Source organism: Talpa occidentalis, unplaced genomic scaffold (genome assembly GCF_014898055.3).
Source record: "Talpa occidentalis isolate TD23 unplaced genomic scaffold, MPIMG_talOcc4v2.1 talOcc4.2, whole genome shotgun sequence".
NCBI lineage: Eukaryota > Metazoa > Chordata > Mammalia > Eulipotyphla > Talpidae > Talpa > Talpa occidentalis.
Genome location: NW_023602073.1, coordinates 60,902,756 through 60,925,970, shown reverse-complemented (window position 1 = coordinate 60,925,970; position 23,215 = coordinate 60,902,756). Strand labels below are relative to the sequence as shown.

Below are 23,215 nucleotides of genomic sequence, written 5' to 3'. Positions count from 1 at the left end.
GCATTGTTAGTTACTGGTGGAGACAAGCCTAATAATACTTTGTCCTCCTAAGATGAGTGTATGTGGCCACTGTCCTGGCAGGCTTGCAGTAGTGATGGGGTACCGAGGAGGGTGATGGCTTTATTTGCAGGTGAATAACTAATGAATTGCTTTCATTAAAATAGTCACCCCTGGGTGGCAGTATAGGCACACATGAACAAAATGAAATCACAGCTTCCTTTTCAGTATGATATGGAAAAAGAAGCATCATGACACAGGGGGTGCTTGCTGAGTTTTACAGTGTGACTGTGACATCTGTCCAGTTGGCTGGGTAAGGGGAACATCCATGTGGGTTGATGGGCTAAGACTGAGACCATGTGCTTTGATGGCCTTCTGGCCTCCACTTGTTCATTTGTCAAAGGGCAGGATTGACAGGAGGGTTAAACGTCCATCTTGTGACGCTTTCGCCATCTTCCTCTACATGTTATTTTTAATGCAAAAGGGCATCAATAATGTTTTGGTATGTCAATTTAGCCATTGCTATTCATCAAATGGTTTTAAAACATTTTTCATATATGGGCAATATACAATATTGTGATCTTTTATAGTAAGGTAATGAATATGTAAAAAAAAAAATACTCAGAATGCCCTCCTGCAGATTAAGAGTTTTCTCTAGCAAGATGGGTGTGAGCACATTTCTTGACAAGGAAGCTAAAGCCTAAGAATGGCCCTGGGGCGCTCTGGGGACATGGAAAGGTATACATGGAAGGTACACATGGTAGGTAGCTGACCATGGCCAGAGGCGTGGCCTGCCCGACAGGGGTTCTGGACCAGCGAGGCATCATCTCAGAACAGACCATGACTAGTCACATCAGGAAGGAAGGACTTTCAACAGTTGGCCCCTTGTGGCAGGTGATGAAGGCAGTGAATGGAGGGGCCCATGCTCTTGCTGTGCTGTGGGAAGTAGGACCATTCTTGTTCTGGACTGCATAAGCCCCTGGCTGCTTGTTGGAAACTAAGATCATGCAGCTAATGAGAGTCAAAACTGGGATCGGCCTTTGCACAACCACCAGGCTGACTGCCTCTCAAGCACTGTCCCCCAAGGTAACCACCTCTGTTAACCAAGTCAGAGTTTGCTTCTCATTTTCCTGAATTTCTCTGTTTCCTTGAGCATGTATTATTTCTCTTTCCTTTTTCCCCCTATTTGAATGTCTTTCCTCTGTGTTTGTGGCTATCTACTCATTTCTCTTCCCTTTTTTTCTTCATCAAGTCTTTTTCTGCCATTGTTTTTCTCACCCCTGCATTTTATGTCTCTCTGGTCTTATTATTATTATTTTTTAAAGATTTATTTGCTTATGCATACAAGAACTGGGGTGCAGGCCAGAGATATGGGGGGGGGGTGGTGAGAGGATTCACCAGAGACAGAGTGGGGAGCAGAACAGGCAGATCCACTGAAATACACTCCTGAGAGGAGCAGCGGGCAATTAAGGAGAGGTCTGCTGTGTCATGTGGGTCAGCTCCCTGGCCAGGGATCGAACTCGTGCTGCAGTGGCTGTGGATTGCTTCACAGTGCTGAGACTTAACCCCATGCACCACCAGGGAGACCCCTCTGGTCTTATTATTTCTAATCTTGAAACTAAATTTCCTTGAAACTAAATTTCTTTGAAATCTAATTAATATTAAGATTAATTATATTTAGGGCCTCCCCTGGTGGCACAGCAGTTGAGCGCTGGGCTGCGAGGCTGCCCGCAGCCTCTGCAGCGCCGGTTTGTTCCCCAGCCACCGGCAAGGGTCCCACACACACAAAAAAAGATCAATTATATTTAAGTAAATATACTTCCCCAGATTTCATGCAAATATATCTTATATATGTAAACATATAAAATCGTATTTTAGGTGAGGCATTTTATGCATAACATTTAATATTTTCCGAGCTTTAACCTAAAATTAGTTTAATATTATATCAGTCTCTTAAAATCTTCCAGTCTTATGTTGTTCTTTGTTTTATTAGAATTCTCATTATATTTAATTAGTTTATATTTTTATATGAAATTTACTTTAATCTAAGATTACTAGATTGTAATAGTTGAAGCTATTACACTGATAACAATATTCATTCAAAGCAATTTATTATTCTTGAGGATCATTCTTATTGAAGTTTCAGGTGTATATCCATAGGATTATAGATATGAAAGCCAACATACCTGAAAGTTTATTGATAGAATTAGAAAGAGTGGGGTGTGTGTGTGTGTGTGTGTGTGTGTGTGTGTCTGGTTGGAGGAAAGGTGAGGTACATGATTTCTTGACAGAGCTTGAGACTGCAAAAGAAATATTTATGCTAGCAAATAGGGTTTGCTCAATTTTTCTTCACAGATAATGTTAATATACTTCACAATTTCCCAATACATTTTAAACATTTATTATAAGTAGATGTTCTTTGCCTTGAGAGAATTATTACCTGTTTCTCTGTTAGGATTACTCTTCTGAGTAACTGATTTTCAAGTCCTTTCATCGTAACGGTAAAATCAATGACTGACATTTTGGCGTTGATCTCAGGGGCAAAGGCGGGGTTTGCTAACTTTGTGGTAATATAAAGCTTAAATGTATCCATGACATCACATTCCTTATCACCAACTTTCACCTACGTTGAGTCAGATATAAAATTAAAATCAGCTTGAATGACAAGACAAGGAATTTGGGTTCAATTTTAGAAAGACTTTACTAAAGGTCAGTATTGTGAAACTTGAAACAATTGCAAAGGAAAGTTGCCAAATTTTAATCACTAATCTTAAATAATAAAGCCCATTCCTTTAGAATAATTTGAATATGTGGTCCTGCCTGAAGATATTTTTGGCCATGACTATAAGAAGATTAATAAGAAATGTATCTAAAACAAAAATTGAGTACAGGAAAATGCAGACACATCTAGCATTTGACTGTCTTTTCATTCTTCAGGAAATTGTTACCTACAATGGAAATTTATTGTGTTTACAGGAAGTATTATTTCCTTTTGCATTTCCCAATCATATCTAAGTATATTTGGCATGTCAAATATGGCATCTAAGGGAATTCACATTATGGAGAAAGTTTTTCTAAGTAAGTATCTCTGTTTAATGAGAAAATTTGTATTGATTCACTGATATTCATAAAATTAAGTGTCCAAAGCAAAAATACTCAATCAGAAATGCTATGATTCATCAAGAAATAAAACCAAAAAACCCTAAAGGTAGAGAACGACACCAGTTAAAAGAAAAACATATTGAAAACAATTCATGTTATCACCAACTATTGGGAATAAAATGCTGTAACTTGCAGCAAAGTCTATGAGTTTAGATTGAAAGTTAATAAAGAGACAATGAACAAATCAATGTCTCTAGACTATTAAAATGCCATTTTCTCCAGTGAGGAAATCGAATTTTATTGTATATATGTATAGACAGCTTGCAAAGTCAATTTTTTCAAAGTTGCTAAAATATATATTTTTTTCCGTCAACACTAATATATATTGACCAGACAGCATCTCCCCTAATATCTTATTTAGTGTCAACTAAATAGCTACTCTTACTAGCTCCTCCTGTCACTTTTGTATACTATTTTTAAAAGGAGAAAGACTGAAAATGAGTTTGAAATAATTTTTTTCCCAGGTACCAAATACTACCACCAAAGGAAAAATTGCCTTTGCTGCTATGCTCAAAAAGATAAGTAGATGTCACCATTGTTCTTTCCTTTTTTTTCTTTTTTTCCCCCATCAGCTCACCTTGAAATTGGTGCCTGATTTAATGAAATTCTTTTCTAATACATTATCCAGGGCTGGATCCAGCTCTTCATGAATGTCCTCAATGAGAAGGGGTCGGCCCAAGGAAAGGCTGTCCTCTAAATGTGTGCGGAAATATTTATGGTTCAGAGTTGTCACCTAAAAATAGAGTTAATTACTACATAAGTGGTACAAAGATTATGCCTATTCCTAAGTGGAAACCAGGAGAGATTTGTTGGACAGGTGTCTAAGAATTTTGAGGCTGAATAGGAAGCCTTACTTATAAAAATGAAGGCAACAAACAAAAATCAAATTTCCAAAATTTGGCAAGTCATGACTTGTTGAAGTCCTGGATGTATCATAGGGTCTCTCTGATGGAAAGAAGAGGATCAGTGGCCTTCTTTAGAGATGCCAGCGTCTGCTCCAACACATGGAAGAGAACAATCAAGGATTATCCTTTTAAAGTGACATAGCTATAATCACCCAGAGAAAGCACAGTAACTTGCATATTTGTGATATCCACTTATCTTCTCAGGACCCCTATGAGATGAATAAGCAATAAAAAATGAATATTAGGGCCTCCCCTGGTGGTGCAGGCAGTTGAGCGCAGCGCTGTGAAGCTGTCCGCAGCCTCTGCAGCGCGGGTTTGATTCCGACTGGCCGTCGAGGGTCCCACATGGTGCAGCAGACCTCTCCTGTCTCGCCCGCTGCTCCCCTCAGCAGAGTATTTCATCAGTCTGCCTGTTCTGTTCCCCACTCTGTGTCCAGTGAATCTTCTCACCCTCCCGCGCATCTGGCCTGTACTCTGCTTCTTGTATAAATAAATAAATAAATAAATCTTTTTTTTTTTTTAAAGAACATTGAAATGTCAGAAATGATCCCTGAACCATAAAAAAGAATGTCAGAAATGATATATCAAATCAAACCAAGTTCCATCCATGTTTCCTCTAACAGTGATACAAAAGAAGAATATGATTGATAAACTCCATAAAATTAACCTAAAGATTATCCATTCACTTTTTATATTCTTTTTTTAAAGATTTATTTATTTATGCATATAAGAACTGGGGTACAGGCCAGAGGTGCGGGAGGTGAGAGGATTCACCAGAGACAGAGTGGGGAACAGAACAGGCAGACTGACTGAAATGCACTGCTGAGGGGAGCAGCAGGTGAGACAGGAGAGGTCTGCTGCGCACATGTGGGTAGCTCTCTGCTTGGCCGGGGATTGAACTTGTGCTGTGGAGGCTGTGGCTAGCTTCACAGTGCTGTGCTTAACCCCTTGAGCCACCAGGGAGGCCCATATTCTTACCTTAAAAAAAAAAATTAGAATTCTAATGCCTGGTGGGGTCCCCCGTGGTTAGAGCAATGTCTGTTATTAGCTTAACCAGACCAGGCTGGTTGATCTCTGGTGAGCTAATTGACTTCACCTTCCTTTTCTCCTGATTCCCTGCCTATGTGTAAGGCTCCCCAAAATTTCAGTTCTCAATTTTCTGTCTCTTTATACGCTACTCTATGAATTCAATGGTTGCTTTCATGCTACTCTGAGTTCTGATCTTCAGACATAAGGAAGACCCACCAGGAGAGCAGATGATTAGGAGAATGGAATTAAAAAATATATGTCTCACTTGTCATGAAAAAAAGATATGTGGAATTGTGATTTTTTAAACATGTTTTGGTTAAAATGCTTAATAACTGAAACAAAAAATTCTGCATTGAAAGAAGTTGTTCCCCTTGGAAGAATAACTTCATCTTTATCTGTGCTGTGAAAAGCCTCACTATGAGTCCATAGGTAAATAAATGTAAACAGTGAACTTTAACTAGCTTATTAAACAAGATGAAGCACATTCCCAATAAAACCCAATGTAACTATGTCCTGCTCTACTTTGCAGCTCGTAAACTCCTTCCCAAGTGTGATGGTTGATTTTATATGTCCACTTGACTGGCCTAGGAGATGCCCAGAGAACTGGTAAAACATTATTTAGGAATGTGTTGGCAAAGGCATTTCTGGAAGAGATTAGGATTTAAATTGGCTGGCTGAGTAAAGAGATCTCTCTTACCAGCAGGGGTGAGCATTATCCAACCCACTGAGAGCTGAAGCAGAACACAGAGGCAGAGGAAAGGCAAATTTTTCTCTATTTGAGCCAGAACATCCCTCTCCACCTGCCCATGGACGTGGGTGCTCCTGGTTTAAGGCTTCAGACTCAGACAGTTCCTGTCTCCAAAGTCACAGGAACCCATTCATTACATATTGGAGAATCCTGAACTAATACACCAAGTATAGAAATAATAATTTTCAGGGCCTCCCCTGGTGGCACAGCAGTTGAGTGCTGGGCTGTGAAGCTGCCCTCAGCCCCTGCAGCACCAGTTCGATCCCCGGCTGCCAGTGAGGGCACACAGACCTCTCCTGCCGCGCCTGCTGGCCCCCTCAGCAGTGTATTTCATCTCTCTGCCTGTTCTGTTCCCTGCTCTGGCTCTGGTGAATTCTCTCACCCGCCTGTGCTTCTGACTGTACCCAGTGCTTGTATAAATAAATAAATAAATCTTTAAAAATAATAATAATTTTCAAATTGTCTATTGAGTGCAAATCATGGTTAATAATCTTCAATCCATTTTATAAATTTGAAATAACATACTGCAGTCATAATTTCAGTTTAAATGACTTGATCTTTCTTGGGTAGAAATACAAACATAGTGGATCATCTGCACAGATACTCTGGTGTTGGTGAATTCTTTATAGGGAAACTTGGTGAACATGTTCTTTCTCCAGAAGTCAGAGCTATGGATAGACTGAAGGCAACTTTGGCAAAGCTGCCAAGGTAGAGTGAAAACCTAGAAAGGTTTTTCATTTATGCTTTTCATATTTCATATTATTTTCCTTCTCAAGTAAAGAAATAATTTTGTTTCATTTTGTATTCAGGTATACATGAGTATGCATGTGTTCATTTGCCTATTCAGAAAAATAATGTTTTATGAGTAAGGAGAACATAGTTCAGTTTGCTTACAGCCCAGGAGCTGATGGTTTCTAAAACAAAGACATATCTCTGGTTTATTTCTATTGCTTCCTCAAAAGTTTCCTGGGCCCAGGTTGCTGAGGGCTATCAAGTAGCTTAATGCCAAAATGGAGAAACAAAGCTGAGATCAGGAAAGATGAGAAAAAGATGAGCAGGGAATTCAACAGCTAGGGGAGGCAAGAAGGAGGAAGTTGGACACAAGTTCCAGTTGAACTGGGTCCAGGGAAATAAAACCAGGATCAGGGAGATGAGGATTCTCCATGCGTGCACTCATAAAGGTTCCTTCAACACTTCCTCCTCCATTTATACTCCCTAATCCTTTTAAGATTCCTCTGGGTTTTCAAAGTAAATAGACCCATGAAGTGGGGGTGTCTTGGGGTTGCTCCTGAGCACTAGGCAGTGTCCATTTGCCTGCAAAGTCCTGATTTCAGAAGAAAGTCATTCAATATTTCAGCATTAAAAGTGTTTGTTGTAGACTTTTAATAAACACTCTAAATAAAGCCACTCTGACTTAGTTTGCTGAACTTGATATTTACCATGCGCTTTTTTTTTTTGCATTTATCAAGATGACCACGTATTTTTTTTCTGTAATGATAATGCACTTTGATAAATTCATTTTATGCAATAAATGTCACAATTCATAAAGAGCTGTGCAGGAAATCTAAAGATAGTATAAAACTATAAACCTGACCAGGAAGAAGTTTATAGTACAATAGAGGAGACAAATATTCAAAGAATAAACTCAAGATGTACTCTAAATTCACAACAGAAATCCAAATAAGACATTGTGAGGGTTCAGGACAGGCTATATTAAGCTGGGGACAGACACATCTTGAATGTTTGAAATTTTTGTCTGGGATCTAAGTGAAGTGGGCAGCAGGGCGGAGAAAGATATTCTGGTTAGTAGAGCTAGTTCAAGCAAAGATTTGGAGCTAGAATGCTTTGAATTCTGGGAAGTGTTTAGAAAACAATGAATAGTCTCTATTGGTGGTTGAATTAAAATATCAATGGCAACAAGAGCCCCCAAGGGGTTTGAGAATGTTGGAATCCTGTCCTTATTTTAAAATTAAGACTATACTGGCCTCTAGTATGCTCTGGAGTACAAGTATCTGATCCACACTGGAACACGTGGCTGAAGGATCTCAAGTTCTATTTTTGTTGCTTTCCTCTAAGCCCAAACCCAAGGCCCAGAACAAAAGCCACATCCCACACTGGCACAGGCAGAAGAACCAGGGGAATGGGCAGAGGTGAGAGTAAGGGCACCAGCAACTACAAAAGAGAAAATAATCAGTCTTTGCCCCAAACTGTTATTACAAAAATCAAGGGTTTAAGTCAGAAAGCAATTATGAAAGAGGTGACATCTTTATGACTGGCAGATAGAGTGGGAATTTAGGGAAATTTTTCATGACTTCAAGGTCACTTTCCCATGTCCCAAATGGTACATACCTGCAAGTCATTTCCTTTTTCCTTTGATTTAATCCATGTTTTGCCCTGAGTTTGTGGATCTATGAGGAGTGGGTATCTGGTGGCCTTTGTCACAATAATGCCATTCTGAATTGACAGATCATCTCCTGGTAATCCCTGCAGCCCCCATTCGCCAATCTGAACAATAGGAGAGGGAAATGACCATTTTAAGGAGAACAAAAATGTTTTCATTAATGATTAAAGTGCCATGATATATATAAAAATTTAAGATTTAGACATAATGTTTTCATTAAGACCTAGTGGAAAAAACAAAACTTATAAATGTGAGCCAAATAACATCAACAGTAAAAGAAAAACCCAATTTATAATCTAAAAATACTTTCTTCACTAATAACCCAAGAATAAGTTTAATTCTTTACTTTGTATTTTCATCCTTGCGAGTAATACTGCAAATTGGCTGCACTTTAAATCTGATTTGGGAATTTTGTAGTATGGTTGCTGAAGAATCAGAGAATATAGGGGCTTAAAATACAGTGACAATGGGTTGCCTGGTGGGATCCAGACTGGAGGGAGGAGTCAGGTGAATAATGAATATACTGAAATGTCAGAGGAGATAAGCCCCTTTCTTCCCTTTGGTTCTGCTTACATGGGATATAGGGGATTGCATAGCTAACTGCAGAGAAATCAAGGGGAGATGAGACATGATCTTGGTAGAGCTCATCAATGACATTTAAAAAAAAATACTTCCTGACCAGATTAAGAAGGAATAGTCAGGGCCTCCCCTGGTGGCGCAGGCAGTTGAGCGCTGTGCTGTAAAGCTATCCGTAGCCTCTGCAGCGCTGGTTCGATCCTGGCAGGCCGGCGAGGGTCCCACATGGCAACACAGACCTCTCCTGTCATGCCCGCTGCTCCCCTCAGCAGTGTATTTTGTCACTCTGCCTGTTCTGTTCCCCGCTCTGTCTCTGGTGAATCCTCTCACCCTCCCGTGCATCTGGCCTGTACCCCAGTTCTTGTATATAATAAATAAATAAATAAATCTTAAAAAAAAAAAAAAGAAGGAATAGTCAGCCTGCCTCTACATGGTCAACAAAATCACACAGGCTGATTGGGAATCAGTCTCTACCTTTGTTCCACCATCCTAGCACCTTCAGAAAGTCACAATTAATAAAGAATATTCTGGTCTACTTTGTCTCAGCCGTGCCCAGTGCATCTCCAATACATTATCTGTTCCTGTATGGACCAGCTGAACATTGTTTGAATTAGAAAAGATGAATATACTTTTTTTTTTTTTACTTTTAAATACAGAGAATGTGAAAATAATAGCAAGACTTCCCTAAGGAAATGGCAACTGGGGAATATATTTGCAAATCAGATAATTACTTGTGAATACAAATTGCCTGAGAAGGGCTTAATTCCACAGGAGCTATACAAGATGTACCAAAAATTGACAGTGGCTTCAAATTCCCAGCATGGAAAGTTAGTGTAGTAGGGCATGTCATTACTCAGTGATAGAGGCATGTGCTAGTATGTTATACTATTGGACACCAAAAAAAAAAAAAAAAAAAGGAAATTAATGATCAAAAGAGGGCTAAGACCAGTATTTCTGCCCGAAGTAATGTCTATATTTGCCAAAAATTTTTGAGAGTATAACTTAATAGAAGTGATGTAAATAATGACGGTTTTAAGAAGAGCTCAGCATCAGCAAGCTGTAACTCATAATCTTTTTTATTCTTAGCAGTGCAATTGCCATTAATTTGAAAGCAAGAGGCCTCAAAAATACATAGAATCTTATACCACAAAGAAGAGGTTTTTTAAAAAATAGCTTTTAAGCATTTTCAAAACAACATTTTCAAGTAAATGGGGAAAAAAGTGAAAAAAAAAACATTAGGTGTTTCTTGATCTCTTAGTAAATAATAAATTAAATGAGACTGGAATTCAAATAATATTATAAGGAAAGTCACACTTACTGTTGGAGGATCCACCAACATTGAAATAAGATTCAGGTTTTCAGTGAATGGAATTTTTCGTGCTCTCAATTCTATCTCCCATTGATCTTTAAGCAAATAGTTCCTAAAGATCTGATTGAAAGGACCAAGATAGGAAAGGAACCCAGTGCACAGCAGAATATCACCTACGAGTCTGTTAAGAAAACACACAGATTTTTTACTTTATTATAATTAGTCTTTTTCCTGGTCCCTAATTTAGGTTTTCTAAATTCCGGCTTAAGTGAGACCTTTCAGTATTTTTCTTTTTCTTTCTGGCTTACTTTGCTGAGCATGATCCCTTCCAGCTCCATCCATGTTGCTGCAAATTGCATGAGTTCATCTTTTTGATTGCTGAGTAATATTCCATTGTGTACAAGTAACTATAAACCAGAGACACACTGGGGGGGAGGAGGGATTAGGGTCAAAATAAGAGGGGTGGGAATAGTATGGGGAATATAACCAAGATGAAAATGCATACATTGCACAAAAATGAAAAATGATATAAAAACATATAAAAGAAAAGAAAAAAAAAAAAGAAAAAAAGAAAACACATAGAGTGACCTAACACATTTAATGATCTTCCATTAAGGAGCTTGCACAGAACAGCTTCCTTTTGTTACCAAGTGAGAGCCTCTCTGCTCCCTGCTGAACACTTAGTTGCCAGAAGAGGAAAGACTGTACAGGAAGTGGCCACATTTGGGGTAAGGTCAGGGAGTAAGAGAAAAGGCCACTCCTTAAAATCGACAGGTCCAAAGCCTCGACTCTGCCGCATGTTTCTTCCCTCCCTATTTTAACTGAGAGTGGGGGTGTTAAGGTGGAATTCCCAGTAGGATATATGGAAATGAAGGAGACAAGATCTTCACTAGAGAAATGGATTTTTTATGTTCTCTGGTGTCACATGTTCTGGTGATGACTAAGTTGGAGAGCAATGAAAACAAAGACCAGAATGTATACCTATTAATCTGAGCTTTGAACTCCTTGCTTTGCTGAGTCCATCGGACTTTCTCCCCACTCAGTCCATCGATGAGTGTGGAAGCTGCTTGCATCTTCTTCCGGCATGTGTCTGCGTCGTTAAGCAAGTCCTACATTTGCAAGGGCAGAAGGTCTCAGAGAACTTTTTTAAGTGTTTTATCAAACATGCACTATATTTACATGTAAAAATTCATGGCAGAATTTATAATAATTTGCAAAATAAATATAATAAGAAAGCGATGTGTGATTCTTTTCTATGTCAGATTCCAGTACCAATTCATTTGTAATACAATTATTTTTACCCTCTAAAAATTTAAGAAAAACAATTTTGTAACCACCTACATTAAATAGTACTTCTTTTAAATATTTTCAAAATCAAATCAAATCAATGAAAACATACCATTTTAAATCATGCATTTAATCATAATTCTGAGTTCTTTACATTCATAAAGCATTTTTTTCATAAAGCATTTTTTTCCAGGAAAAAAATGCTTCACAATTGTGGTGTCCTCCAGTCAGCTTCTGTCAACTCAAATTATTAAATTTTCAGAAAATTTGTGAACTGGTGTTAAATACAGTCATTATAAATAATTAAGTTATATAAACTCACAATTAAACTAATTCTATTACAAGTAAAGGTTATTAGACAATCAGAACTCATCACTTCCTAACTGTTGACTGCATTTTCATGTTATCTATGCTCCTGAGAGTAATACCATCAAATCTGTGTGGTGGAGATAGGATATCATGGTGCACTGCTGTGCTGATTTTTCCAAATCTGCCTTCAGTGTTGTCACACTGGTAGTGAAAACTGACAGTGATGTGAATACCTACATCATAGAAATCAGAAACACTGCCAGTTGTGGCTTTCTAATCCCCACAATTCCCCCTCCCTCACAGCCAATTGTTGAACATCTATCAAACCACCATTGTTTGCAACCTGTCCCTGTTGTATTAGGCTCTCCACTGACAGATAAAGCCAAATCAACTGCTCCCAAATGCACCACTTTAATAAGTGCCTGAGCTGGATTTCAAACGCAGTTTTCTAACTCCAGAATCACAGTTTACTCTCATAGGATAGAATTATGAAAAGCACAGAAAAGGATTTGGTCAACAGAGTCAGTGAATAATGGCACCCAGGTAAATAATTTCTCATCATAAGCATTTGCCTGAGTTCCAAACACTACACATACTTGTGTAAATTTTCAGTACATCATTTCAGTTTTCAGTACATCATTTACTCTTACCATTTTCTCATTCATTGCTGCATCAAATTTTGCTTGCACTTTATCCAGCTCACCCTGCTTCTCATCAAGCAGTGCCTGTGCCTTCCCCAGCTCGGCATTGGCAACCGCTAAACGGCCCTCTTGCTTGGCTAGGTTAGCCTTAAAAGGAAGACGAGGTGATCAGTGTGGAGTTGTACTAACTCTGCAAGATATTCGTGATTTTAGTTGGCAAATAACATAAATGGCATTATTTTTGCCCTAGATGATATTCAGAGGTCAATTGGGGAAGCAGAGAGTCTTAGAAATATTTCATTAGCATTTTGTTTGTTCTTTTTAATTGCTAGTGTTCGGTATAGAAAACATGGGATGTGCTGCAATACATACATGGAGAAAAATTACCCTGATTTTACTGAGAGTCTGTAAGCATTATCTTTTGGAAGCTGATAAGTAGCACTTTTTAATTTACTGTAATATAATCATTTCCCCACAACTTTCAACACTTTTTCATGAACATGAATTGTATGGCAGCCTAATAGCCCACAATTTGGATGTATCGCAATTTATTTAAACTTTCCCTTTCCTTTTAGATGTTTCCTTTTCCTTTTACAGTGTTGTTTTTTTAGTAGGTTTTAATTTAATTTAAGCATGTTTTTAACTTTTAAGTTTTTTATTTAGGTAACATTGGTTTCCCTGTGTTTGACTCAGGGTTAGGTTCACAGGGAAACAACCTAAGTGCCCAATGACTGGATTAAGATGTGGTACATATACACAAGAGAATGCTACTCAGCTATAAAAAAAAAAGAGAGAGATGAAATCTTGCCTTTTGCAACAACGTGGATGGAATTGGAGGGGACTACGATAAGTGAAGTTCCCTCTCCAGTTTTAATTTTTACAAATAATGCCTTGATAAATAACACTGTTGGGTAGAAAATACTTTGGTTTCCTTAATAAAGATTTTTTTAAATAAAATTACTATAACAGTCGTTTTTTTTTTTTTTTTATCTTTTTCCAAGTCCTGCAAGATGGTAATTATCTGCATCTTATAATTTTTTTTTTTTTGGAAAGTGCTTCATTTACTAATACCAGTTTATTGCAAAGGCTACAACTCAGGAACAGCCAAATGGAAGAGACACACAGACCATGTTATGAAGGTAATTCTAAAATAATCAGTAAAGTAATATAGCCCTACTCCTGCACCTCCATGTTTACAGCAGCACTATTTATAATAGCTAAGCTATGGAAACAACCCATATGCCCAAAAATAGATGACTGGATCAAGAAGATGTGGTATATATACACCATGGAATATTATTCAGCAATCAAAAAAGATAAACTCATGCAATTTGCAGCAATGTGGATGGAGCTGGAAGGGATCATGCTCAGCGAAATAAGTCAGAAAGAAAAAGAAAAATATCGCATGGTCTCACTCATAGCAGGAATTTAGAAAACGTAAATAAGAGACCAGGAAAAAGACTAATTGCAATAAAGTAAAAATCAAAATCAACAAGCAACTATAGACCAAAGATACACTGCTGGGGGGGCGGGGGAAGGAGAAGAGGGATTAGGGTCAGAAAAAGGGGGTAGGAATTGTATGGGGAATAGAACAAAATGAAAATGCATATATTATATAAAAATGAAAAATGATGTAAGAATTATATAAAATAAAATAATTTATTAAAAAAAAGTAATATAGCCCTAAATCTTTTTTGGGATAGATGTTCCTTGAAAACTGTCTCAATCAATATTTTTTTTAATTTAGCATTTTTCCCCAGAAAATGTTTGTTTCAATTAGATTTTTTAATGTACACGTAACTGTAAAATTTACTTTTTAATTATTTAAATCTACACATCTTTAACTATATGGATTCATCTATTTTCATTTGTTTTTGTGAATTTTCTTCTTTATCTCTTACATTTTGTTTTTGCGAAGCACCAATTCTTTTATTTTTTCTCTGATTTTTAATCCTATTTTTACTATTTCTATTCCACTTTCTTTAAATTTTGTGTCATATGTGTCTATAAGCAAGTATGTCCTAGAGTATTTATTTATCTGAGGGCTAAGAATATACTATGTTGACCACTCAAAAGCTCTGGTAAGTAGCTTCTTGTTATCATTTTCTGAACAGAAGTGACAGGCATTTTTAGAATGTAAACTGTGATCTTATTGCTTATTAGAAAATGAAGCCTCAGCAAGTTTTGCTTTTTAGAATTGAATCAAAGTCTTCTGTGAAAAAAAAAAAAAAAAACAAAGTCTTCTGTGAGCACTAGATAGCATCAATTTTTGTAAATATTTCATAGATACTAAATAATTCCATATTCTTTGTTCATTTTCAGAAGAATTCTATATAATTGTTGAACCTTAAAAATAACGAGAGAATAAAATCTATACCAAATTATTAATTTATGCCTACTCAGGACTGGCTACATGACTGGCAGAGTCCAGCACAAAATGAAAATGCCAGCCTCTTGTTAAAAAATTATAAAGGACTTCAGAGAGTGAGAGCAGAGCATTAAGCCTGCACAAGCCCCTCTAAAACAGGTCCTGCGTGCACAGGGCACAGCCATAAAGCCTTCAGCCTATTGTAGATTGACAGTGTGTACACAACCTCAAATTTCAATATTATTTTAATTACTCTCCACTCAAAACATCAATGGATTTTGCTTTATGTGATTTGCTATTATTCTGCTTATTGCATAAAGCATGATTGCATTTAAGTCTTCACTTTGGATCATGATTTTTTATCATGACTCTTATAAGTGCCTTTTTTCTTATTCTACATTTGTAGTAACCTTTTTCCTTTGGTATCTTTTTGTGTTTGCTATAGTTGCTCATCCTTTCCCATTGTTAAAAGTTTCTTACATTGATTTATTTTCTATTTTCTCAAAGTTACTTGTGCATGGAGTTTAAATAGGCAGGCATCTCTTAAGGCTTTTTAGGGAAAATAGTAACCGCTGGCCCATCTATTCAGCTTTTCCCACTCCAGAGAGCAACACTTTCAACTCTTAGCCTAATGTGGTGGGGAAGGGAGGCAGCAGTGGAGAAAGTGTGTGTCTGAGTGGTGTACTAAGTATCTTTGTACTACTGAGAATGTCTTTCTGTTCCCTCAGAAAGAGAAGGACATGAAGGATAGCTTAGCTCAGTACACTCTGTGTGTGTGTGTGTGTGTGTGTGTTTACCATTCAATACTTAAATTGCAACCTTAAGAATGTTTTTTATTCCCTCATACATGAAAAGCAGCTTGTTGAGCTACTGAATAATCTTGGGTCCACAGCAATTTCCTTCTCAATATATTTTCTGCATATGATTGTCTGTTGTTTTCTAGCATTTAGGATTGTGGGAAAACTGGACATCCTGATTTCTCTTCTTTTGTAAACTACCTTTTAAATTTGGTTGGTTGGTTTGTTTCCTAGGTGCATGTAAATTTCTCTTTCTGTCTTTGAGATTTAAAACATTTCTAGGTTTTGGCTTAATTTTTATAATTTTTTTAAGATTTATTTATTTATTTATACAAAAACTGGGGTACAGATTAGATGCGCAGGAGGGTGAGAGGATTCACCAGAGACAGAGCGGGGAACAGAACAGGCAGACTGACGAAATACACTGCTGAGGGGAGCAGCAGGCAAGACAGGAGAGGTCTGCCGCGCCATGTGTGACCCTCCCTGGCTGGGATTGAACCAGTGCCAGAGAGGCTGCAGACAGCTTCACAGCATGGCACTCAATCGCCTGTGCCACCAGGGGAGGCCCTAATTTTTATAAATTTTACTTGGAATAGAGTAATTAGTTTCAGGTTCCAAATCTTAAAGAAATGGCAAGTTTTCTTTTATGACAGTTTGATTATTATTCCCAAATAAATTCATTTTCTGTTTTAGTTATATTGGTTTCAGCTTTACGTCTGGGGTGTTAAGAAACGTGTAACAGATGTAAAAAGAATGAGAACTGTGAGAGGACAGAAAAAAGAAAAATTTGGTAACAGACATTTACTTTTCATCAGTCTAAACTATGCTTTGTTTTGCTAATAGCAGTAATATTGATTGATTTGATTGAGCATGATTTACTAGAGAAAGGAGGAAATTTTTACCTTCAGAGGCAACACTTCTTTGTTGATACCAAAAAATGTCACCATAGCAAGTGTCCAAGACAGCAGACCTGCCACATTTCCACAGACTTTTTTGGCACTTTCAAAATTATAGTCTTCCATATTAAAATATGGCAGCAGAAACTCAACTGTCTCTTCATTGATAGTGTCCTTGGGGAACTGCTGGAGGCTCCACAGGAATCCCGTTGCACTCATCAACTGAAAAACAGTATCACAACCTGTAAATTCTGGAAGAAAATAAATACTCTATTCCTGAGTCAGAATGTGCTTCTAAGCTGATTTATTTTTTTCAGAAAATGTAACATTACTTTTCAATTCAACAAGCAAATCCAAGACCAAGATAGTGGTGAATTTAAATCTGCAAATTGCAAGCTGCCTTTCCGTTTCCATGGTCAGAGTAAAGAGAAGAAAACCTATGTAGATTTACAGTCCTGTGAGTGTTATTCAAAAGCCACCAAGCACACAGGTCCCCTTTTGAAGACTGTGCCACAGCTAGCCAAGGGTTCCGACAGATGTCTTAAAGAGAAGGCATTCAGCTTTAAAATCTTTTCTAATTACTTGTTGGGAGATGCAGTTTACAATAAACTCTTCAACACATAAGGGTCGATTACTGTCTGGTCTATATTGAGTGTCCTGGAACTGGGGGGAGCAGGGTACTTTACAAGACTTGCAAAGATAGATTTTACTTACTTTTAATGACTCTACCCATGATGGCTTGCAGCAAGGCTTCTCTGGATCCATGGTAACAGGGTCAATTTTCTTTTGAAACAGTAACAGAACACAGTCCATGATTCTCATAATAAGATGTGGGGGTTTTGCAAGTTTTCTGACTGTGGCAATATCATTTGGTTTGATAGTCTGTATTTGGGGTTAGGAATCAAATATATATATTGAATAGTATTAGTAGTTCAATGTAAATTAACAGTTTAAAATAAAGTAGAAAACTTTAAAATGTACTTTTCTCCAACCCCTTATCTCCTCAAGGGTTTACCTTCCAAGATTAAAAAAAATTAATTTACTTATTTTAAATTAAATACCATTGTTTCACATCCTTGTTATTAACAGTATGGGATTTCTCCCCTCTGGTGTGGTCACCATTGCTCTCCCACCACCAAAGCCCCCCAGAGTCCTCCTTTGGATGTGAGGGTGATCTGGCTGTGACCATCTGTCACCCCATTGATCACCAGGGTTGGCTTAACTGATCTGGCTGGCTAGACAGATGACCCCTTCCTCCCTCACTGCAGAGTCTACATCATGTGAGGATATTAAAAAAAGTCCTGAAATATAAGAAAACTCACTTTCAGTCTTCATTTGAAGACTGTCTATGGAAAAGGGAGGAATTCAAAGGAGTTAAAAGAAGTTACTGTAACAACTGACTTATACAAATATTTTTGAAAGTTTCTGTGAGCTGGTTTTGGAATAGTCATTATCTGATGATTCAAGGCAAGATAAAACAGAACATCATATAAGCAATAAAAAATTCTCCTACGATTCATTTGGAACAGTGATCACTCCCTTTTTATGTTATTGAGGAGCCATAAAGGGAATGTGAGTAGAGAACATGTCCTGGTCATTACCACAATGTTATTAAAAGATTATCATATCTACTCATTAATTTAACAACTACAGCCATTCTCCCATAGAAAAGAAAAATAGCCCCCTTCCTCATAATTTCCAAAGGAAGAGAGAAAACACAATTGCCTTTAGCTAGAATGATCTGCCACGATCAACTCATGGGCTGAGGGAAAAACAAAGGAGGTGTAAAGTACTGAGAATTTTCTGAAAGGGTGAGGTCTGAGCCCGCTCTTGAAGAATGACTCTTACTAGGTAATGAAGGTTAGGAGAGGCAGTCCTGGCTGGCAGAGGGAGAGGCACATTTAAAGGTAGCACACCATGATTATTTCAGAAGTTTACAAGCGCTTCTGTACAATTGCATCATGTTGTCTGTAAGGACAGCATGACAAGAGAGAAAGTTCAAGGGACAGGCAAGAGCAGGGTTATCAGCAGCAACAGAGCCAATATTTACTGAGTACTTTCTATATGCCCAGCAAACAGTATTGAGTTTTAATGCTTACATGGATCCTTCAAGGATTAATGAGGAATTATAAGCCCATGGAAACCCAAGAGAGTTAAGTAAATTTACTCCAGACCATATTTTTAAGAAGTGATAATCATGAGAGGCTAATGCAGACCTGCCTGCCTTCTAACGGCAGGCCCTGCTTGCCTCATAGCTAAGGGTGCCTAACTTAGGACTTTATCTAAAAGCAATAGGGCCCACAGAGCACTTTAAAAGAGCACATGATAATCTAGAGAGGATGATGGAAGAAGCAAGAATTTTCTCCTATATTATCTGACTCCCTTTATGCTATAGGTCAGGCCATTAATCACTAACACTGTTTCTCAGTTCTCATGGGAGGCTGATTTATGAGGTGAAAATAGTAAGTTAAGGGAAAAAAAGACTTTAAAACATTAGATCGTGGGAAATGTAATCAACAGTCTATTGGTTTCCAGGGCTTCCCTGGTGGCCTAAGGGTTAGGTCTCAGCACTATTACCACTACAGCCTGAGTTAGATCCCCGGCCAGGGACTAACCCATATGGCGCAGACCTCTCCTGTCTCATCTGCTGCTCCCCTCAGCAGTGTATTTCAGTTGATCTGCCTGTTTCACTCTCCACTCTGTCTCTGGTGAATTCTCTCACTCCCACACCTCTGGCCTACACCCCACTTCTTGTATGCATAAATAAATAAAAATAACTCCTTTAAAAAAATAATTCAATTCAGTGTTCTGATTGCAAAAATTATGTAGCTAATTTCATGTACTAAACATGGCGCCTGCAGGACTTGTGTTGGGCGGACAACAGCACACTGCTCACATTCAGGGCTGCTTCTGCTTCTTCCAGTGCAGGTCTAGCTGCTTCAAGTTTGGTCTCAGCTTTCACTTTTTCACTATCAATTTCATCCACAATTTTTTGTGCTTTGTCTTTAACCTCCTGTACTTCATTTTTTACTTTGGAGGCAGCTTGAGCACTTACTGTGACTTCTGCTAAAACCTGTTAAATTGAGGAAACACACGAAAGCAAAGAGAAACCTTTCAAGCAAAATTTACAGATTTGAGTAGCAAGGGAATATTTATTCAACAGAACATGAAATATAAATGAGAGCATGTTTATTCCCCCATCTACATTTCTCTCTCTCTCTCTCTCTCTCTCTCTCTTTCTCTCTCTCTCTCTCTCTCTCTCTCTCTCTCTCTCTCTCTCTCTCTCTCGCGCGCGCGCGCGCGCACACACGTACATATATAGTTTTTAATAGAAATGATAATTGATTTACACACTGTATGTGACTCAGAGGCATAGAAACACACTTTTTCAGATGCAGGTCGCCACACCACACCCTCTGTCAAGGCAAGTCCCTACATCATTATCTATATTTTATATATTTTAAGGGTATTAAAGTAACTCCTTTGAGCAATTCCTTCCAGCCTTCAATTTCCTAAACTTTCCTCAGGCTCAGAATATATTAAAAATATTTAAGCCTTCAGAAAAGTATTTTTGCACCACGTAATTTCTAGAAAATTAAAACAGTAAAGGTAATAGAAAAAGGGCTGGAAGTCATATTAAGACTCATGCAATAACAATAAAAGTCATTCATGTTTGTTGAGTGCTTACCATAAGCCAGGGATATGCTGAGTGCCTCTCCTATGCCTTCCCGCTCATTTCAGTGACTGTCTAAGGATCAAGACTTAATTGTCTGTTCTTAACTGATTCTCAGTGAGTGGAAGCTGAGAACAGTCTGATAGATGAGGTCACAGATAAAGGAATAGCACACCTATATCCCTGCTACCTGGGGAGGAGCACATATACATAGATTTTTTTTTTTTTTAACTTGACCAACTCTTTCTCTTATTCCTTTTCCTCCTTGACAGAAACTTCAGATAAGACTTAGGTCATGCTAGAAGCCTAGAGCATGTCAAGACTAAAGAAAAGCTCAAATATAACTGATAGGAAAGCAGATGTCTCATAAACAGATAAGAGAGACAGGCAGAGAAGTATAGTCTTAGACTAAGCAGAAAGATGCCTTGATGCAAGTTAAAACAAAATATTGAATGATCTTTGTGAACATTATCTTGCCAGAAATAGTATGTAGTTTATATTGTGTTTACCTTTTATTAACATCTTGAAACAATTTTTTTTTAATATGGAAAAATATTCTTCACTTTAGTGAGAAAATAAATGCAAACTCACCTCATCTGCTTTTATGGAAGCCACTGCCAATTCCTTCTCCTTTACGGCAAGGTCCTGGGAGAGTATAGCAACAGATTCACTGGCCTCCATAAGCTTATCAAGACCTTTAAAAACACACATTTTTGCTGAGTAAATGAATAACCCTTTTATCAAATATCTTTTCCCATATCTACTACTTCTAAGGCACTGTAGAAGTACTATGGCAAATGCAAGAAAATTACTTCTGAACAAAAGCTTTAAAAATACACAAACTGGTCCAACCACTATGGAGAGCTGTGTGGAGATTTCTGGACCTACTAAAGATAGAGCTTCCATATGATCCAGCAATTCCACTCCTAGGTATTTACCCAAAGGACACAGAAACATCAATTCCAAAGAGCACCTGCACCCCTATGTTTATAGCAGCACTGTTTACAAGAGCTAAGCTTTGGAAACAGCCCAGATGCCCAAAAATAGATATTACTCAGCATTTAAAAAAGATAAACACATGCAATTTGCAGCAACATGGATGGCGCTGGAAGGGATCATGCTCAGAGAAATAAGCCAGAAAGAAAAAGAAAAATACCGGATGGTCTCACTCATAGCAGGAATCTAGAAAACTTAAATAAGGGACCAGGAAATTGAATAACTATAAGAAAGTGAAAATCAACAAAAATTATGAACCAGAGACACTTTTTGTGGGGTGGGGGAAGGGAGGGGAGGGATTGGGGTCAGAATGGAGGGGTTGAAATTGTATGGGGAATATAAAAATAAAATTTATTATTAAAAAAATAAATAAATATTGAGGGTTATTGATTATAATACAAAAAAAAAATAAAAATACACATATCCCAGCAGCAATAACACTGACTGTGTTTCTGAGAGTTTCAGCAAGGGGTGAGAAAAATAGCTCTGCTTGAAGAGTATTACCTAGTTGCATTTAAGGGACAGTCATAATACCATATGGAGTAAGATTAATTTAGTGGGGACATTTATTTGACAAACTTATCCTCCCTTGGATTTGTAACCAGTTTGGAACTATCATTTTTTTTTTTTTTTTTTTTGTCTTTGAATCATATTGTAGCTGAGATGGCAAATAGACAGAAAATATATATGAAGATTTTTGTGGTTCTCTTTGCTATACAAATGCAAATAATTACTAATGTTTGTGCAATTGGCTCTGTGACTTTAAGGCTGTTCCACCTGTGTTCCAGACAGTGGTGTGTTCGTAAACGTTTAGCATCTGATCTCTTGCTGGGAAGGGAGAAGGATTCATTTGTATGTTTTCTCATTTCCATAATGTAAATACTCTCACCATAACAGATTTCATGCTATCAAGAGATTCTCAGAAGCACACCATTATATAGTGTTTACATGATACAACAGAACTGAAATAAACTCAAGGATGTTCATAATAATAAAATATAGTAAAAATAATTAAGAAATAATGGTTTTAGTATTTATCACCTTCATTTTTAATGTAATTTATTTAATTTTAATGTTAAATGATTTAATTTTTTAAAAGATTTATTTATTTATACAAAAACTGGGGTACAGGCCAGAGGCACGGGAGGGTGAGAGGACTCACCAGAGAGAGAGTGGGGAACAGAACAGGCATATCTACTGAAATACACTGCTGAGGGGAGCAGCAGGGGAGACAGGAGAGGTCTGCCATGCCATGTGGGTATCTCCCTGGCCAGCATGGATGGAACCCAAGCTGCAGAGGCTGCGGACAGCTTCACAGTGCTGCACTCAATCTGTTGTGCCACTGGGGTTGGGGGGCTATATGATTTAATTTTTAACAAAGCCTCACCCCAGATCATAAAATATCTAAATACTTAATGGTCAACTCTCACAAACCAGGGTTCTAAAGCATCACACAACACAGTGGTGAGAATACAAGCCATGAGAAAAATAACAGGTCTCTTTCTTCATAGTGTTTCTATCATCACTATAACTTCGTTGACCTGGGAGCTCACTATGCAATGTCACCAAGTTTTATACAGAAGTAGTGAAAAGAAAGCACTAAGGTTTTGACAGCACAGGTCCTCACGTATAGTCATGGTAACACTTCAGACTAGAGTACACTGATTCTCCACCACACTTTATCAACAAAAAGTAAATAATACTAAATTTAAAAAAAAAAACTCTGAAAAAAAGAAAGCTCTAAGGTGTTTCAGATCATTGGGCCAAATGTTTCTGGACATAAAATCTGCTCCAACTTACACAACTTATATGTTCCAATTTATATCTTTTCCTACTTATTCTATAGCTACAGGTCACTTGGAAAACCATTGCTCAGGTAAATTATCTCTCTTTGGTTTTGTTTCTGTTTTGCCTTTTGCTTTGTTAGAAATTTGAGAAGAATTAAGATGGCAAAGTTAATTGCAAATTGTAATGAAACCAAAAACTGAAATTGAGTGTGGGTGTAGTAAAAAAGGCAGCTTTCAAGTTAGACAAAAGCAGGATGGTTGATAGCCCTGGGGCAATGCTGATGTGCTCTGCACCCCAGGGACTGATCAATGGAACACCTTCTTAATAAGATTG

The 23,215-nt window shown here is 37.7% G+C and overlaps 1 protein-coding gene across 4 annotated transcripts in view; it reads right to left on the bottom strand.

Moving 5' to 3' along the window:
- DNAH8 (dynein axonemal heavy chain 8) overlaps positions 1 to 23,215 on the bottom strand; it is a 323,660-nt gene that overhangs the window by 88,942 nt on the left and 211,503 nt on the right. For all 4 annotated transcript variants that reach the window (XM_037519635.2, XM_037519639.2, XM_037519637.2 and 1 more), the window contains exons 67-76: positions 20,690 to 20,793; positions 19,322 to 19,498; positions 17,140 to 17,307; positions 16,432 to 16,647; positions 12,374 to 12,511; positions 11,109 to 11,236; positions 10,137 to 10,308; positions 8,191 to 8,346; positions 3,737 to 3,892; positions 2,438 to 2,620 (exon numbers count right to left, since the gene is read on the bottom strand). In XM_037519635.2, coding sequence (XP_037375532.1) covers positions 2,438 to 2,620; positions 3,737 to 3,892; positions 8,191 to 8,346; positions 10,137 to 10,308; positions 11,109 to 11,236; positions 12,374 to 12,511; positions 16,432 to 16,647; positions 17,140 to 17,307; positions 19,322 to 19,498; positions 20,690 to 20,793 — 1,598 coding nt within the window. The remainder of the gene's footprint in view (positions 1 to 2,437; positions 2,621 to 3,736; positions 3,893 to 8,190; positions 8,347 to 10,136; positions 10,309 to 11,108; positions 11,237 to 12,373; positions 12,512 to 16,431; positions 16,648 to 17,139; positions 17,308 to 19,321; positions 19,499 to 20,689; positions 20,794 to 23,215) is intronic.